We start from the raw sequence: 18,396 nt of genomic DNA, 5'->3' as shown, positions 1-18,396 counted from the left end.
TCTGATGTGTTAATTATCTTTGAAATGTAAGACATGGCTTCTCACATTATTCTGTTATCACTTTTTGGAATACTGACCCTTAGAGTAGAGGGAGGTGACGGGATACATACGTGTGAAGTGCTCAGTCTAGTTCTGGGCACAAAGACAACTTTCACTTAAAGAGATCTTTAACAAAGCACACTTCCCTGCCTTTTCTCCGTGATCTCAACAGCATGTCCGTCCAACGAAAACTGAGTGACGAGTTCATTGTTTTACAAAGATGAGACAAGGTGTCCTTCCTAACCTCCGAGTGAGCCTGGCTGAGAGGATGGCTGGGATCTGTACGTTTCCCGCTTGGGCCTGGAGGCCTGTTTCCAAAATGATCGCCACCCTTGCGCTTAAATGCCTGACGTCCGAAGCCACACAGCTTGTTTAACTTCTCCCCGTGCTCCTTAGATGCCGCTGCATGGGCTCAGATGTTGGCTCTCCCTCTCCTCGTGTGCTGTTTTTATTCCCAGGGCAGCATGTGAGGCCTCTGCGAGGCCAGATGGCGTCAGTGGCATGACTTACTTTATAGGGTGTGGGGGAGCAGTGAGGGCCTTAACTGCCGACCACAGACCAACCAGGAGACGACGCTGGGGCTCATTAAGACAGGACTGGTGTCTTAGTTCTCTGAGCTGACTGCATAGCTCTCTAGACCTGGAAAAGAGCAGGCGTGTGTCTCAGTCCATCCGGAAATTGTCAAAATAATGTAATCGCACAGCACTGTCACTGATACAACTAATGTTCTGAGAGTTCTCTAACAGTTTATCTACAAATAGTTGGACCTTTTTAAATTAAAAGTCACTTTCTAGGAACTAAAAGTTGTCAAAGAGAATTAATCAGATGTCCTCTAAGTTGGATTTTCAAACCAATTCTGATGGGCCATCTTATTTTGAGTGACTGATAACCTCTACTGCAGCGATATGAAATTAACCATGATGTAATCAGCTTGCTTTTCTTTGACAGAAAAAGTGGATAATTGTGGCTCTGTGTGTGGTTCTGCTTGCTGTAATTGCTCTAATTATTGGTTTATCAGTTGGAAAATGAGGATGTGGATATCGTCAGTGTGCATGCCTCTCTGCCAGCGCGACAGTAAGTAACTAATCAGCTAATCGACTGCTTAACTTTCCCAATTAGCTAACAGCGGCGTTGCCCAATTTTAATACGCTTACCAGTAATGAAAGCCTGCCGGCGGAGGAGCGGCACAGGAATGTCGTCAGCGGCGCGTGTGCCCAACTTGCTGAATTCTAGTCTCTGTCTGTCCTGTTCACTGAGAGTAAACACGAGCTGGGTGGTGGTTCCTTTGTAAACGAAGCCTCCTGCTTACATAGTGTTATAAAGCGGCTCCATTTCCTGACACGACCTGGCTGTGATGGTGTGGCAGGCACGGCTCCTCCGTCTCGTTGTCTTTTGTTTCCGATCCAGGAAGACTCCTTCACGCCTTACAGTGGGCCATTCGTTAAATCCAATAACCACGGCAGTGAAGGTTAATTCTCAGTTACAAAACATTTAATATTTTAAAAAATTTCTCTCTTAGTTTTAACTTTTAGAATAATTGCAACAACTGAAAGCTGCTTCGTGAGGTGTATTTACTCATTTTACTGTGGATTAGAGGAGTGGAACCAAAGCTGTGAAAAACGTTCAATAAAGTTAAAATCTTCCATCTAACTTCATTCCATTTGGCAGCGTCTAGTGTGTTTGCAAATATTTTCTTATTAAAATGAAGACTGTATTTAGTTAGCATGCCTGTTAATCCTTAATTAAAGAGTTCTGCATACGAAAGACATTCAGTTATTTCTTTAAAGTATATTTTATTCACTGTGTGAGTATCACCTTACTCCACACTTCAGAAGATTTTAGTTTTTCCTCTGGTTTTCTTAGGCGTTTGGAGTCATCCTTCTTGCATTAACCCTTAAGTTAGAATGCTGTCTGGTGTATTAAACTTGGACGTACCAGTCATTTCTCTTAAAAAGTTTGTTTGACATAATCATTGCGATTAGCACTGTGAAGTGCCCCAGGGTGTCTAGATTGTAACAGGTGGTCCTTGACGAATTCCTTCTGTATTGATGAAAGCGACTGCCGGCTTGACAGACTCTGGGCCCTTTATTTAAAAACTAAGATGTGATAGTAGAAAGGAATCACTTGTACGTCCGGTTTCACAGCTGCTCTTCGGTCCTCACGAGTTACTTCTCCCTGTGCGCATCTGGTCATGGGCTAATGACAAGGAGCTGTCGCAGTTAACGCTCTAACATCCGTGCAAGACGCACAGCTGCACTTGAAGTTGTTTCAGCGTAAGCGCTGGTGTGATGGGCTTGTTAACGTCCTGCTCTTCAGAGGCAGAAAGAGCGCCTAGCACTCTGTTTTTATTAGGCAGAGAGTTTATGTATCTTTCCTATTAGCTCTGCTTGAAAAAATGGTGTATCTGATTTTTCTTCACTAGTATAATGGTATTTTAAAAATATTTTTATAATTCTTTCTAAAATATGTATTTTCTTAATTTTTCCTAGTGGCCGTAATATGGTTGGTTGAATGTGGTTATACTGAGATGAAATTAATTTTCCATTGGACCCAGTGAGAGGAGCTGCTCTCGTGGGTGCTCTTTGGGCGTGCCGCTGGATCAAAGCAGGCTCCTTTCAGTGACCGCCGGGGGAGCAGCGGGCCTGCTTCTGTGCCTTAGGCCTGGCTGGCCATCTATGCTGGCACCTTTAAATACTGAGGAACACAAAACGATCCTCATTAATAAAAACACATCAAAATGCACACCCACAATTATTTTTTTATACGAATGCAGTGGTTGATGTCTTTAATTATACTTAAAAAAATTAATTTATTCTTTCAGCAAAGCCTTCCTAGAGGCCGGCACTGGACTGCGGGCACCTTGAGGAGGTCACCGTCATCCCCACAATCCTGCAGCGTGGGGGGTGCCCTCTCCTCCCTGAGCAGACAGGCTGAGGGAGCAGTGTGCACGTGGTTTGTGTGCAGGCGGTGATAGGGCCATGCTCGAACTCAAACACACTTGACTCCCCGGGGTGGGCTCTGTCCACGAGAGAGAAGGCCAGCACTGGCTTGAGCCATTACGTTAGCAGGATCTCAGATGAGGATGGTTGTTAAACGTGTGGCGTTTAGGGTACAGGGATTCAGAGGAGCACAGCTGGGAGCCAGATGTGGACGAAAGCACTCACAGGGAGTGCCCGCATGCTCTCGAATGCACAACAGCAGCCAGAGTCAGAGCGCGTCCACAGTGGCCCGGTCCTAGGCGATGCAGGTAGAGAGGGTCAGTGGGGCGCACTGGGCCGGCGACACACGGAAGCCAGGTTCTGGAGCCACAGGATGGACACTGGTGGGAAGGAGGGCATCACAGGTCAGAGGAAAGAGGCGTCCCTAGAAGGTTGCTGAGAGAAGTTCTCAGGAAATCAAGAGGAGAGGGCACCAGCATGGCTGGGATGGAGGTCCTCGTTCCCAGGAGACATGCGTCAGATTAACAGGCACCACAAATGGGAAGGAGGCGCGATCCTGAAGGTTCCGAGCAGTGAACTTGGAAGTTGCTGAGGGGCCTGGCTCTGCTGGGCTCCATGAATGACGCAGGGATTAGCGGAGCTCCTGGCGTGCTAGGTTAATGTAGAGCCGTGTAGTTTCAGCAGATGGGCCTTCGTGGATGAAAGTGTGGCGTACACGTGGTAACTGATTTAAAACAACGACTCTCTGCTTTTAAAAAGAGTCATGCAGCACGGTGTGCCTTTTTTCTTTGTGACTTCCTTCCCTCCTTCCTCACGCACATTTCTGGGAGGAGACTAGAATTTCTTAAGCCAAAGGTGGTTTAGCTTTCAACTGTGCAAGGATGCTTGTTAATTTAAAAGAAGAAAAGTTAATGCTGTTTCGCCCTGCTTCTGGGCCGTGGTTGCAGGAAGATTTCTTACACAGGTGCAGCGTGCCTCGGGGTGAAATTGGCATACGTAAGACTTTTTTCTGCATTGGAGAAATAGATTTGTTTAAAGTTTTAAAAAGATGTACAGTGCATCTGAGAAATAGCAGTCTGGAATTTGATGATGATCAGTAGAAAGTGTTCATTTAGAGCCCACACGGTGCCAAGCACACATTCCCTCTTCCCTCCGAGAGCAGAGAGTTGTTTTAACAACACGTTTTAATGTCTTAAATTCACTTAATTTAATATGCACACGTCTGTAACTTAGTGCTTGGCCTGTGGGACTTTCCTTCCCAACCTCCCTCTTCCGTGATCTGTAGGGGTTCTTTCTTGATAATGGACTTGTGTTTTAAACTATCTCAAATTTCAGGAGAATTTTGTTAGGAAATGACATTAGCAATTTCTTTCATTGATATCTTGCAAATTAATTAATGTTTTTCTTTATCTTGCAGAAAATGACGTTCATTATTCTTTGTGTACTTATTTTGCTTGTGATCCTTGGAATTATCCTAGCAACGACACTGTCATAGCAGCATAGCCCAGGAGCCATTTGTCCTTGGAGTCAGACCACATCCGCAGCAAATGAGCATCCTCCCATTTCATGAAAGAATCCCAGACATTGTGACACGTGGCACTGAGTGCTGATCTTTTACTAGTGAATTCAAGGAGGAAACACAACAGAATGTATTGTTCAGTGAAAAAACCATAAGCACAATTGGATGTGATGAGTTAACCCAAACATCCTTGGACTCTGAAGAACACACCACATTTAACAATGTGAAGCCCGTTTCAATGGCCTTAAAATAAGGAATTATTGAAAATTTCAATTTTTTTTTGTATTTCAGTGTTAAGAATATATGTGAAGTTTAATTAGGAATATATTATGTTATAAAGCTATTAGATTTCAGATCTAATGCTTTCTTCTCTCCCCTTCTCCCTGCTAACATACACTAATTAAGAGACGTTTTATACAATGTTTAATTCCTGTTTGTTTATTGTTTGCAAAAATAATTTTTATTATCACAGCTGTTTTGTAAGCTATCTATAATTTTAAATGTTTATAAATTGTTTAATATATTAACATCTTAATTTACTCCACTTTTATATATTAAATATTGCCTTTTTAAAAGAAACCGGAAGCTTCATGATATTAGAGCGGTCTTTGCACAGTTGTTTACATAATTTGCCCTTGGCATAGAAAACAGTGGCTGCAAAGCACCCCAAAAAGCCTTTCAAGTGCCTTCTGTTAATATTGATTTATACGGTTTAAATGTGCCTGATTCTTCCAGGAAAATCTCAATTATTGCACTCAGCTCCATTTCTACCTGTTCCATTACCCAAGATAATAAATTAGTTACTGCGTTGTAAAGACAGTGGTCTCTTCTTTGTTCGTTAAAATAAGGTTGTGTTTCTCTGTTTACATTAATGAAGTCTGAATTTAAAATGGTGATAAAACCAAGATTTAGTACTTTCTAAACTCAAGGAAATTATTTCTAGACATGAGGTAATTCTTTTAAATTTAAACTGTTGTACAGATCCCTTAAATGTTCTTGTTAAGTACCTACTATTCTGCTGAACTTTAAAAGTTAATTCCCACATTTACAGGAATCTATGATATTTAAACATTTTTTATTGCTCATTAATGTTTCTGAGTATAATATATATGCCTTATTTTTAGACTTGTAAAATGTATGAAATCTCACTAGTGCACGGACATCTGTGAAGTTAGCAGTGAGTTGGAATTTTAAATGACTATGTGAAGGATACGCAAAATATGTTAACTCTTGTTACTTTTGTATGTGATTGTATAAGCATGTGACTGTATTATAACATTGTTCACTTTGAAAACTAATATAGATATGCTTGATTCTGAACAATAAGTGTGACTTGTATTGAACAGTTTAGAGACTGTGTTCCTTATTTAACACAATTATGAATTCTTCCACTCGTTCATAATTTGTACATCTCACTGCTTAGCTTAGATTCAAGTCTGTGTTTATGCATTTATGTACCTGCTGATCATCACTGTGTACTCAGAATTACTATAGGAGTATTCTGACTCTAACATGGACTTTTTAAAATCTTTCAATAACCTGCCAGTGGGATATGCTCACTGATCTGTGCTTAAGTTGAAGATATAACTTGTCTTGAAGGATATTTAAATATTTAGAGATCATGCTTGTGTTACTATGACGTTGTCTGTGATGGTGTCCGTGTGGAGGAGCCGTGTGCTGGTGACAGCCAGCTTCGTCTGTCCTGCCTTCTCTTCAGGTGCAGCCTTACTGGTCCTCACCTTCATGACCGTCCTGACTGTATATTTTCAAGTCAGCCTTGCTGGATTTGGAGTCTTACTGACTTTGTGTTTTTGTAGTTGAAGTTATGGAAATGCTTTTTGATTTGTATTTAGATATTGAAGTCATTCATCAGATAGCACATTTGTATGTCTGAGCCTCATGTACCTATTTGAAGTCATATTTTTAAAAATATATTTACAGGTTTATTTGTGACTTTTTATCATTTCTTCAAATATTTCATGTTTACATTAAAAAAATTCCCAGAGAACCAAAAAAATTTTACTTTCTGCCTTGTCATTTCTGGAAAGATTTTGGGGGAGATATTTTATTGCATATCCATTAATAAATTGTTCCACTAAGAAAATTACTCTTTACTTGTGGCCATTATTATGTATAATATAGCGTGAGTTAACAGTTTTAGGCATTTTTGATAAATTTTTTAATTATTTGTTATTACAAGCTTCTGTGGTTCGTGTCTCAAATGTCAGCAGCGCGTTAAGGAAGCCCCCTGAATTCTTTTTTTTTTAATTATGTGTTCCTTGCCTTTTTTTTTTTTTTAAAGATTGGCACCTGAGCTCTGTTGCCAATCTTCTTCTCCCCCAGTTCTTCTCCGCAAAGCCCCCATGGATATAGTTGTATATTCTACTTCTGGGTCCTTCTAGTTGTGGCATGTGGGATGTGTCTCAGCACGGCCTGATGAGCAGTGCCATGTCTGCGCGCAGGACCCGAATCTGCCAAACCCTGGGCCGCCAAAGCGGAGCTTGTGAACCTAACCACTGGGCCATGGGGTCAACCCCCACCACCTGAATTCTTGCTATTAACAACAAATGCTAAGTCAAGGAGTTGGGGCTGTATCTCAAAGTCACTGGCTTTGAATGCTTGTCAATTTGACAGATTCTCATTAACATTTATTGATGGGGGGGTCCTTCTCGCCATGTTCTGAATTAATTCTTCTCCATACTTTTCTTAATCCTCTTTCAGAGTTTTTCTTATGAGTGGAATTTCCTTAATCCATAACCCTTACTGAATTCTAACCATGTTAAAAAGTGATGTTCAAGTACCAGAATTTTAATAAAAAGAAAGGAAAATAAGATGGTCCTGGAGAAAATGTTAATGGAGATAGATTCCCATACATTAGTGGGTTTATTTTTGGAGGAAGATTAGCCCTGAGCTAACTGCTGCCAATCCTCCTCTTTTTGCTGAGGAAGACTGGCCCTGAGCTAACATCCATGCCCATCTTCCTCCACTTTATATGTGGGACGCCTGCCATGGCCTGGCTTGCCAAGTGGTGCCATGTCCGTACCCAGGATCTGAACTGGCAAACCCCGGGCTGCTGAAGCAGAACGTGCGCACTTAACTGCTGAGCCACCGGGCCAGCTCCCCTACATTAGTTTTAATTCCGTTTCTTCCACAGTGAATTTCCTTTCAAATTGCAATCTTGATACACGCATTCAGTAATTTAGTTCCTTTGTTTATACTTTTTAAAGAAAACAAAGTTGATCACCTAAATGCCTTGTATTGGTTGGAAACCTTGGGAGGTTCCCAGGTGAAACGTGAAACTGGCCCCAGCACCAGAGGGCAGGAGAGACCCTGGAGCGAGGTCGCCCACCCGAGATGGGGAGGTGGCAGGTTTAGCCAGCAAGTGAACTCACAGCCCAGCTTGTCTTGTGCGGCCGGCGACAGGGAGCGCTCCACCCTGCCCGCCAGAACCTTGAAGTTAGAGGCCTTCACGGGGTCAGTCGCTGCACCGCCCAGATGGTCTCAGCACCACAGCCCTCGGGCGCGTCCCTGATCACGCCTCCATCGTGGGGCCGTGGGTGGTCAGAGGGTACCTGCCAAGGACCAGGACGGGCTAGGTGAGCAGCCTGATTGCCTGGACCAGCTCAAAGGTCAACCAGAGGTCACGTCCTCTCCATGACCTTCTCCAAATTTTTATTAACTTCAATAAACCTAAACTCACGTCCTTCCACAAATTTAAAAATGGGTTAAGTTGGGGTGGCATTCAAACTAGACAGTCCGCGTGAGAACCAGGGAAGAGTGGCTGGACTCGGGGGAGGCTGGGTGTGGGGCTCCCCTGCTGAGCAGTCAGGGCGAAGAGCCGGGGGTCAGGGTGGGCCCTGGGCAGCCCCGCCGTCCCGCCGCCCGGCCCGCGTGCTCCACTAGTATGAACGGGCGGGCCATCGGGAGGGCGCGGAGGCCTGTCCCCCTCGGTCGCTGTGTCAGTGGACGCGACACAAGGCTTTTCTCTGCCTCTGCGAAGGGGAGCCCCGTGAAGGGCGACCGGAGGGACGCACCGCTCCCGGACAGGTGGACGCGGGCCTCGGGGGCGTTCGGGCGCGGTGCTCGCGTTCAGAGTGCGCGCGGAAGGGACGGACGTGGCACAGCACTCACACGCAACAAAGAGCCTCCGCGCACGTCTGAGGCCAACGTCGCGACCGTCAGGAAGAGCAGGGAGGCGGCACCCTGTGTTATCACAGGGACCAGGAGGACACGGCGGGGGACAGCGCGGCGCGGCCGCCCCTCGGTTGGCTTTCCGACTGTCGCGTGAACAGGACGCTAACTCCCAGACCACGGAGGGGCCCACGCCTCGGCTTCCCGAGTGGGAGAGGCCCGGGAAAGGCGGCGGGGCCGGGAGAGGTCAGGAGGTCAGCCTGCGCCCTGCGCCCTGCGCCCTCGGCCCCCTCTGCGGGAAGGGGGTGGGGATGGGCCTCCCGGAGAGCCTTCCAGAAGCCCGGGCGGCGCTTGCGGTTGCTTCGCGTCGCTGCGTCCCCCGCCCAGTGCCCCGTGCAGGCTCTCCTGGAGGGCGCGCCACGAGGCGAAGGCCAGCGCGTGGACGAGGTTGCTGCCAGCGTGTCCCTGAGGTCCTCGTGTCCTCGGGGGGGCGGCCCTGCGAGCTGCGTCGTGGAAGGGTGGGCGCGGGAGGAGCCAGAGTGACCGATGCCAGCGTTCTGCAGGCTCGCGACGAGGCAGGCACGGGGCGGCGGCGCAGGTGCCACTCCGCGCGCGGACGGAGCAGGGAGCGGCCCCAAGAGGGGGGCATGGGCGTGGGCGGGGCTTCCGCGCGGGGAGGCGGGGAGTGGGCGGGGCTTCTGCGAGGGGAGGCGGGGAGTGGGCGTGGCCTCCGCGAGGGGAGGCGGGGCGTGGGCGGGGCTTCCGCGTGGGGAGGCGGGGCGTGGGCGGGGCTTCCGCGCGGGGGCGGGGAGTGGGCGGGCTTCCGCGCGGGGAGGCGGGGCGTGGGCGGCGCGTGGGCGGCGGGGGCAGGCTGGGGTGATCGGAGCCAGGCCGGGAGCGTGCCAAGAGGGGAGACACCTCCGGGGTTCAGAGTGCGGGGGACAGACAGAGCGGGCTCTCGAGACCTCGGGGGACCGTGACAGCCTGCGGCACAAGGACGAGTGGTGAGAGGAGCGTATTGCCTGCATGCCTTTGTCTTTTTAAAGTGCTTTTTGAGGATAATTTACTGTGAATTCGTCCATCATAACTGTAATTCCCTGATTTTCAGTAAACTTAGAGACTTGCGTAACCATCACAACCCCCTAGTTTCAGAACATTTCCATCACCCGACAGAGTCCTCCCAAGTCCACCTCCTGCTAATCCCTGCTCCCGCCGCAGCCTAGTGGACACTGATAATGCTTTCTCTTTATGAATTTGTCTTTTCTGGACTTTTCGTACAGTCACGTGTTGCTTACTGACGGGGACACGTTCTGGGAAACGTGTCATTAGGCGAGTTCGTGGTTGTGCAAACAACCTAGCGTGTGCTTACACAAACCTAGATGGGATAGCCTCCTGCACACCTAGGCTGTAGGGTACTAATCTTACGGGACCACCGTTGTGTGTGTGGTCTGTCATTGACCAAAATGTGGTTACCTGGCACTTGACTGCACGTGGAATCATATTATACGTGGTCTACATCTGGCTTCTTTCACCTAGCGTAGTGTTAGTGAGGCCCATCTGTTTTGTAGCACAAATCAGTAGTTTGTTCCCTTTTTATTGCTTTGTATTGTATTCCACACTTCGTTTATCCGCTCACCAGTTCACAGACATTTGAATGGGTTCCAGTTTTAGGGATTACGAATAAAGCTGCTCTGAGCGTGTGTGTACGTGTGTTTCTGTGGACAGATGTTTCCATTTCTCTTGGGGAGATTCCCAGGAGTAGAATTGCTGGGTCCTATGTAAGTTTATGTTTATCTTTGTAAGAAGCTGGGAAACTGCTTGCCAAATGCCATGCCATTTTACATTCCCCCCAGCAGCCAATGAGGATTCCAGGTTCCCCCGTCCTCGCTCACACTCGGTGTGTCTGTCTCTGTGTGTTACAGCTCTGCTCACGGGGGCGCATCCTGGCTCCCTGTGGATTTAATTTGTGTTTCCCTAATGTTGAATGAAGAGGAACATTTTCATGTGCTTATTAGCCGTTCGTACACCTTTTTTAGAAATACATCCACTCAAATCTTTTGCACATTTCAAAATTGGGCTGTCTGCTTATTTTTGAATTGTAAGAGTGCTTTGTATAATCCAGATGAAATTATCGTTTTACACAATCTTCTGTCTTTTAAAGATGTTACGAGAAGAAAAGAGAAAGATATATTTACAGGGCCTTTTATGTCAACACATACTTGCCATCTCTGGCGCCCCTCATTGCCTCCTTCAGACTGGAGTGACTGGAGTCATTTTCTTTCCGTTCAAAGCTCTTTCTTTAGTGTTCCTTGTAAGACAGGTCTGCGAGCAGCCCATTCTCTCGGTCTTTATCTGAGAATGCTCAATTTCGCCTTCAGTTTTGAAGGAAAGTTTTGCTGGACGTTGAACTCTTGGTTTATAGTCCTTTCTTTCTTTCAGCCCTCGAATATGCCATTCCGCTGCTTTCTGTCCTCCGTCGTTGCATTGTTCGGCTGTTAATGGTATTGATGCTCCCGGCATGAGATGAGTCGTTTTTCTCTTGCTGCTTTCAAGATTTTCTCTTTGTCTCTGCAGAGTTTGACTGCGATGTTGAAGCCACGTACCTGAGGGCTACTGTATGTATTCAATAACAGCATGGTTACCCTTCAGCCTTGTTCCCAGGAAAGACAGATGGAAAGAAGTTAATCCACGCATCATTATAAGTTTGTTAATTTGCTGTTTGGTTTAACCGGAGAGGTGGCTCAAGGGTCACAAGGATATATGAGCTTGTTTTGCAGAAGAAAAAAATGCCTTCAAGGAAATGATGATCCCCGGATAACCAGCCCCCGGCTGCCACTGACCACCCAGGAGCCTCGTTGCCCAAGGGCTTATCTGGAGTGAAAGAAACACAGATTTCCCCTTTGTCCAAAACTCCTCCTCCCAAGGCCCTCAGCTCTAGAAAGACCCCCTGCTTTCTTCTTTTGTGAAGGTGGATTTGAGAAAACTTCTCTTCCCACCTTCTCATTTTGGCCAATTGGAATAAACCTTTTTCTACCTCCAAGCAGGGTGTCTCAGTGGTCCCCTTACTGTGCATCAGGCACATAATCTGAGATTAAGAGGTTTGGCATCAATGTGTCTAGGTATGGATCTCTGTATATTTTGTTTTTCATCAAATTTGGGAAGTTTTTGGCCATTATTTCTTCAAACATTTTTCTTCTGGCCTTTTCTCTTCTCTCCTTCTGGAACTCTCCTTATATATATGTTGGGGTCCTTGGTGTTGTCCGTGTCTCTGAGGTTCTGTTCATCGTTCTTCAATATTTTTTCTTTCTGTTCTTCGTATTGGATGATTTCTATGGCTCTAACTTCAGGTACACTGATTTTTTCCTGTACCCTCTGGAATCTACTGTGGAACCTTCTAGTAAATTTTTTCCTCTCACTTATCCTACTTTTCAACTCTGGAATTTTCATTTGGATCTTTTTTTTTAAATATAATTTCTGTCTACTTGAGAGTGTGTATTTGTCCATTCATTATTGTCATACTTTTAGTTCTTTCAGTGTGGTTTCCTTTAGTTCTTTTATCGTATTTATAATAACTGCTTTGAAGTCTGTCTGCTCCACTGAAAATCTGAGTACACTGAGAGTTTCTCTTGCTGGGTATGCATCCTACTTTAATGTTTCTTTATATATCTCATAATTTTTTGTTTAAAAGTTTTAGGCGACATATTGTCTCTGCATTATCTGTTATCTAACTGTTATGACCATGGTATATAGCCCTGCATCCTGGCCCCCCACCCGGCGGTTGTTGCTGCTGTGTTTCTGGCTGTCCTTCTCTATGGATTCTTTGCGTAGTCACTTGTCTGAGCTAAATCTCTGTGGCGTGCGGCTGCTGAAATCCCTGGTCAGTTCCTCTCTTTCCTCCTTGTTTTTTTCTTTTTTTTTTGTAAAGATTTTATTTTTTTCCTTTTTCTCCCCAAAGCCCCCTGGTACATAGTTGTATATTCTTAGTTGTGGGTCCTTCTAGTTGTGGCATGTGGAACGCTGCCTCAGCGTGGTTTGATGAGCAGTGCCATGTCAGCGCCCAGGATTCGAACCAATGAAACACTGGGCCGCCTGCAGCGGAGCGGGCAAACTTAACCACTCGGCCACTAGGCCAGCCCCTTTCCTCTTTGTTTTTATTTTACGCCTACGTGTCTGAGGTCATCCCTTTGTCTGCAGAGGTCACTGGTCAGCCAGCAATTTGACAAGGGTGGTGCTCATCACCTGGACCCAGGAGGGCTTCCGTTCTCTGCCGCTGCGTCTGTATGAGAGGACCAGTGTGCTCAGGTTTAGGGTCTTCTCAAATCACCCTCGGCTTTTACCTTCTTCTGGACCCTCCAGTAGGTACCGGGTGGGGCGGGGTGCCATGTTAGCATGTGCTTGCTGGTCTCTGCCTGTCCCACCCCATCCGTCCTCTGTGCTCCTCCTGCCCCGCATCCCGGAGGCCGACCCCGGGCCACTTCACCTGCTCTTGCTCTCTGATTTCTGACCAGCTGACTGACGGGGAGCACTAATGGGGGAAGTTTGGGGGTTTCCTCCGTGCTCCCACCTCGCCTCACAACCCCCTGTCTCTTAGCAGCTGTCTTAGTCCTTTCCAGCTGTTAGAGCAAAATACTGCAGACCAGGGGGCTTGAAACAGCAGACGTTTCTTTCTCTTGGTTCAGAGGCCGGAAGCCTGCGATCAGGGCACCGGCGCGGTCGGGTGTGGCAGAGTCTCGCTGTGTCCACACCTGGAGGAGGGGGCGGGAGCTCTGAGGTCTGTATGGAAGGGCGCTGATCCCATCATGAAGCTCCATCCTCACGACCTGAGTGCCTCCCTAAGGCCTCCCCTCCTAAGACCCTCTGGCAGGCATTAGGATTTCGAGACATGAACTTGGGGGACGCAAACGTTCAAGCTGTAGCAGCAGCTTTGTCATTTCCCTATTGTGGGTCCACCCATGAAGGGACTCCGCTCCCCTGGGCTCTGAAGTTCTCTTTATTCTCTTGCTGGTCTCTTGGCCCCTCAACAGCTGTCGCGCGTGTTTTCCCTGCCCTGATCTCTGACAGGAGCCCTTTCGGGACAGTCTCTTCATTTAATCGTCTACTCCAAATTCTGTTTCTTGCCGGGACCCTCACTAGGACAGAGAGGCGTCAGGATGGGGCGCAGGGTCTGGCCCAGGTATCAGGTGAGTGTGAGGCCCTGGGCCACCAGGTGAACGGGGGCCGGCGTGTGTGCTTGGTGTTGAATAATCAAGACTTGCGCTCCGTCCGTGATGGGTGTGAGGGGCCTGTAGACACGGGAGTCGAGGAATGAGGTTGGCCTTTGGAAACGGGAGACTAGAGCTCAGGAGAGAGGGGCCGAGGACCTAAAATTCTGGAGGCGTCAGCACATGGATGGTGCTTTAACTGAAGCCTGGGTGAGCTGGCACGGGCAGAGAGGGTAGGGAAGTGGCCCGAGGACGAGGACGAGGCTGTTCCAGCATGGGGAGTCTGGGGGAGGGGGAGGTTCAGCCAGGGGCCCGAGGGGCAGTGACCGTGGGAGAACGGAGAGCAGGATGTCCACAGACCCGGGAAAAGAAGAGTTTCGAGGAGGAGGGAGCGGCCACCTCTGGCAGGTGCCGCTGGCAAGGAGGGGCACGGGGGCCGCTGCGTTTGGTGGCGTGGACCTCACTGCTGTCGTGGGTTCAGCAGGGAGTGGGAGGTGAGGACGTGGCCCTTTGAGGGGTTTTCCTCGTAGAGAGCAGGGCAGTTGGGTGCTAGATGGAGGGGTATGTGGATCACGGAGTTTTTTTTTTTTTTTTTAATGGAAAACATACGTACTGAAGAGCAAAGAAGTAGCAAGAGAGAGCTAGAGGGTTAATTGTAGGAACCAAGACATTGACCTTTAGGTGGGGGACCCGGGGCAGAAGCAGAGGGCGCGGCAGTTCAGAGGCTGGAAGGGACAGAGGGTGGAGCACAGCCAGGGGCACGGGGACCCGGTGGGGGCGGGGATGTGCGGAAGGAGCAGCTTCTACACTCGTTTACCCCTCTCCCAGGGGGCTGGGCCCAGACCAACTTCCGCTCATGTTCACAGAACAGATGGAGGCCGTCAGGTATGAGCTCACCTCTCCCTGCCCGAGTCCTTCACCACCTCCCCTCCGCTTTCCTCCCACACAAGCTCCTGAAAAGATGAGGCCATGCTGGGGTCAGTGCCTGGAGAGCTGTGGCAGGTGACGCAAACGAGTGACAGCCTGGGGAACATCCTCGCATAGAATCACGTGATTTCCACATTACGTGTGCAAGAACCAGCCTCGCTTCCAAAAGGTAGGCTGTCCTCTGTTTTCTTGAAACATGCAGCCTTCTCAGATTGTGTATCATTCCTCCACGTTTGACAGCAACACATTTTAAGAATGTAGGAGGCCCATCTATATGACAGGATGACGGTTGTGGTGGGTTAGTCAAAGGAAAATATTGGCTAAAGAGAATAATCAAAAATGATGCATGGGGACTGTAGATAGCTTAAAGCATATGAATGGTTGTTAACTTCCCAAGCCTTTAAGGAGTGTCAAGGCCTTCTCTCTGAATGTGGGTCTGTTTGCAGCCTCCACAGCCTCTTCTGCTCACCCTGCACCTGTGATCTGCCACTGTCCTTTCCAGTAACACCGTGTGGGCCTAAAGGTGTCGGGAAGCAGCCGGGTGGAGAATCTTAGATTTCAGCTGATGGTGTTCACTGTTCTTTACTTCTGTCACACACACACCAGTGATCTTGTTAGTAGCCCAACACTTGCACATTCCAGATTGTGGTGTTCAGGAGGAAAGCCCCGAGACCAGGTCACAATGCCTCTGCCACTTACTGGCTGGTGGTTGTGGATAAGTTCAAACCTCATGGTCCAGTTCCCTCCATGAAAATGTGGGAATCAGGAACTGAGTGCCACGTCCCCCAGCTGTTAGTCATGGGGGCTCACAGCAGGTGATCTCAGCAAGGCCCTTGAAATGCTCTAACTGAGCTGCTAGGATGAGGAGGGATGTTAGTAATACAATTAGGACTAGTGCATCATTTAGGATGCTCTCAGCTGCAGCAATGGAAAACCCAGTTGAAATGGCTTAAACAACATGCAAAATTCAGTATTCCACAGAACAAGAAACTTGGAGATAGGACAGTGCCAGATTTACTTAATTCTCTGAGTCCATATCTCAGGCTAGTTCTCCTCATGATCACAAGATGGCTGCCAGGGATCCATGCATGGACCGACACAAAATCTCTACAGAATGGAAGAGAGCAGGATAAGATTTTTCCTTGTGTGCTTTTAAATAACTGTTGCACTCTCCCTAGTCCTGCCCCCAGTCGACTCTCCTTAATATCTCAATGGCAGAATTGGAATGCAGGCCCGTTCCTAAGCCGATAACCAATGGGAGAAGTGAAGTGGCCACGATTGGCTTTGATCAAGAAGCCTGGGCCCAGGGGGCTGGCTGCCAGCCCCTGTAGAAATTCTGTTCTGACGAGAGTGAGATGCACAGGGGCCGGCAGGAGGGGCTGCCAGCATTAGGCACGATGGGTGACTGGAGACAATCGAAATGAAAGTGTACACAAGAGACAGAGTGGGACCCCCTGAATGGATGCCAGATGTGACCGTGAATAGGACCCTAACAGCACATCCTCCTTGATGTGTGTTGTTTTGTCAGTGTTAAAATTTTAAAAATAATTTGTCTCCAACATTTGAAAATTGGTAGCTTTTCGCATAGCCAGATTTCTGTGTTTCTTCCCCCACTTGAAGCTCTGGCTGCACTGGACCACCATGAGAGCTGAGAAGTAGCCGCCCCCTTGGAGGAGGTTTGTCCTTTCCAGTTGGGCACAGTCTCCACCACTCCCTATTGTACGTCACCTCACCTGCTTTACTCAGGTATGTGTCCTGCTCAGCCCCTGTAGGATCTGGATTTTGCAAATCCTGGAATTGGCCTTGGCCTTCTGTGGGGAAGGTATGGTTAGTGGGGTGGATAGGTCCATTTGGTTACTGCTCTTTGCTTCCCAGTGTGCCACCATTTTGTAGGGGCCAGTTAATCAACTCCCAGTGGAAGTGCCCTTGACCACTGATAATCCAGGCCCCCAAACCCAGACCTGGAATAACTCCCAGTGGTGTCATTCTTCCCACAACGAAGAGGATGTTTTTACGCTATTGAACTGGAAGGTGATGAGTGTAATTGTGAAGATTTGGACTTCGGAGCCAAGCTGTCTGTGTTTGAATGCAGACTCTGCCTGTCACTCACTATGTGGTCTCGGGCAAGTCATTAACACCCTGCACCTCAACGTTCTCGTCTGTTAAATGGGATGGTCAGAGGATTAAGTGAGTAATAGATGTACAGTGTGCAGATGTGCACCTGACACACAGTGAGCGTGCGTGCTCATTATTATGACGTGGCTTTGCTCTGATTTTTGAACATTCTCGTCTGGAATAGGATTTTGGCTTTACCTTTGCATGTAACTGAACATCATATTAAAGTGACTTTCCCCAGACTGAAAAAAACCTTCCTTCCAATGATGAATTCCTGGAAGTGATTCTCCATACCTAGGAAAAAATTACTGAGTGCTTAAAAATAACAGTGAACGCCTGGTTCTAGGGATCATCTTGTCAGGAATGGGCGTCCTGTGGCCGCTGCGCCGTGCTGCCCACAACCCCTGCTCAGCGGTCCAGGCTGGTGGGCGGGAGTCCTCCGCGGAAGTGCGTCACTGTCAGGATCTGGCTTTGGCCCCTGGGGTAGCAGTGGGCACCTCTCTCCTTCTGCAGTGGACTGTCTGACTCTCAGGGGTGGGCCCCTCTGCTGTCCTCGGGCTGCATCCAGGACCTAGGGAAGGAGTCCTGACAGCAGACGGAAGGCACGGAGCGCGTGGCCACCCAGGGCAGACAGTCCCAGGCACTTGCCGCTGAGCCCAGCCTCTGCCCCGGGATGGTGAGCCTGGAGGTGCGAACCGGGAGCCGGGCTGGGGTGTAGGTGCTGCCATGCGGTCTCACTGGGATGCCACCTCCCTGGGCTCCTGGCTCCCACCTGTCCTGGTGGGTCTGTGGACACTTCGTGGCTGTGCAGAGCTTCTGGTGTGGTCCATGCTGGAGGGGGAGGTTTTTGGGGTTTGTTTCCATTTGTAGATGGGAGAGAGGGTTTGTTTGCCTTCCCTGTCTGTGGCATCACAGCCTTTCAGCAGAAGGCCACGGTGACAGACTTTTTGGTGTCTCTACTAAGAGGAGTTGTCACAGGACCGTGGATGGATGTTCCCACTGGACTGGGATCCCCCAGGAGTGTGCCCAGTGCTGATCGCTGAGACGTCCTGGAGGATGCAGAGCTGGGAGCTCAGGAGGGCAGCAGGCTCCGGGCTCCACGGGGGCAGATCTGGGCACCCCTCCCCGGCCTGGCTCAGATGGGTTTGCAGGAGTCATTTTCTAGAGAGAAGACTCCGGCACACCTGGATTCTGAGCTGCCGCCGTGGGTGTCTGGACAGCTATGTCCTGGGAGAAGGGGGAGCGGGCAGCAAGTGGGCTCCAGGCGGAGAGCGGGCCCTGCTGTGCTGGGCGGAGATGAAGGTGGGGAGGCCCTGCTCCCAGCCTGGCTCCTGGGTCCTGCACAGATGGGAGTAGTTTTTTTTTTTTTTTTCCTGAGCTAACAACTGTTGCCAATGTTTTCTTTGTTTTTTTCTTTTTTCCCTGTTTTATCTCCCTAAATTCCCTCTGTACATAGTTGTGTATCTTAGTTGCTGGTCCTTCTAGTTGTGGCCTGTGGGAAGCCTCCTCACCGTGGCCTGACGAG

General features: G+C 48.5%; 1 protein-coding gene and 1 long non-coding RNA gene across 6 annotated transcripts in view; both read left to right on the top strand.

The window, feature by feature from the left end:
* STX2 (syntaxin 2) overlaps positions 1–6,604 on the top strand; it is a 49,420-nt gene extending 42,816 nt beyond the window's left edge. For 3 of the 5 annotated variants that reach the window (XM_070627337.1, XM_070627339.1, XM_070627340.1), the window contains exons 10-11: positions 988–1,113; positions 4,396–6,604. In XM_070627337.1, the coding sequence (XP_070483438.1) occupies positions 988–1,068 (81 nt within the window). In that variant the 3' untranslated portion in view covers positions 1,069–1,113; positions 4,396–6,604. The remainder of the gene's footprint in view (positions 1–987; positions 1,114–4,395) is intronic. The other 2 variants (XM_070627338.1, XM_070627341.1) reach the window with 1 other exon arrangement.
* A 1,998-nt stretch (positions 6,605–8,602) lies between these two features.
* On the top strand, positions 8,603–17,123 carry LOC139084483 (uncharacterized). The gene is made up of 5 exons (XR_011541898.1): positions 8,603–8,882; positions 13,690–13,808; positions 14,780–14,925; positions 16,377–16,502; positions 16,650–17,123. It is a non-coding gene; the product is annotated as an uncharacterized lncRNA (long non-coding RNA).
* The last annotated feature ends 1,273 nt before the right edge of the window (positions 17,124–18,396 follow it).

Source organism: Equus przewalskii, chromosome 7, assembly GCF_037783145.1.
Source record: "Equus przewalskii isolate Varuska chromosome 7, EquPr2, whole genome shotgun sequence".
NCBI classification, from domain to species: Eukaryota; Metazoa; Chordata; class Mammalia; order Perissodactyla; family Equidae; genus Equus; species Equus przewalskii.
The sequence above is the reverse complement of the archived record's forward strand: the minus strand, read 5'-3'. Positions and strand labels throughout refer to the sequence as shown.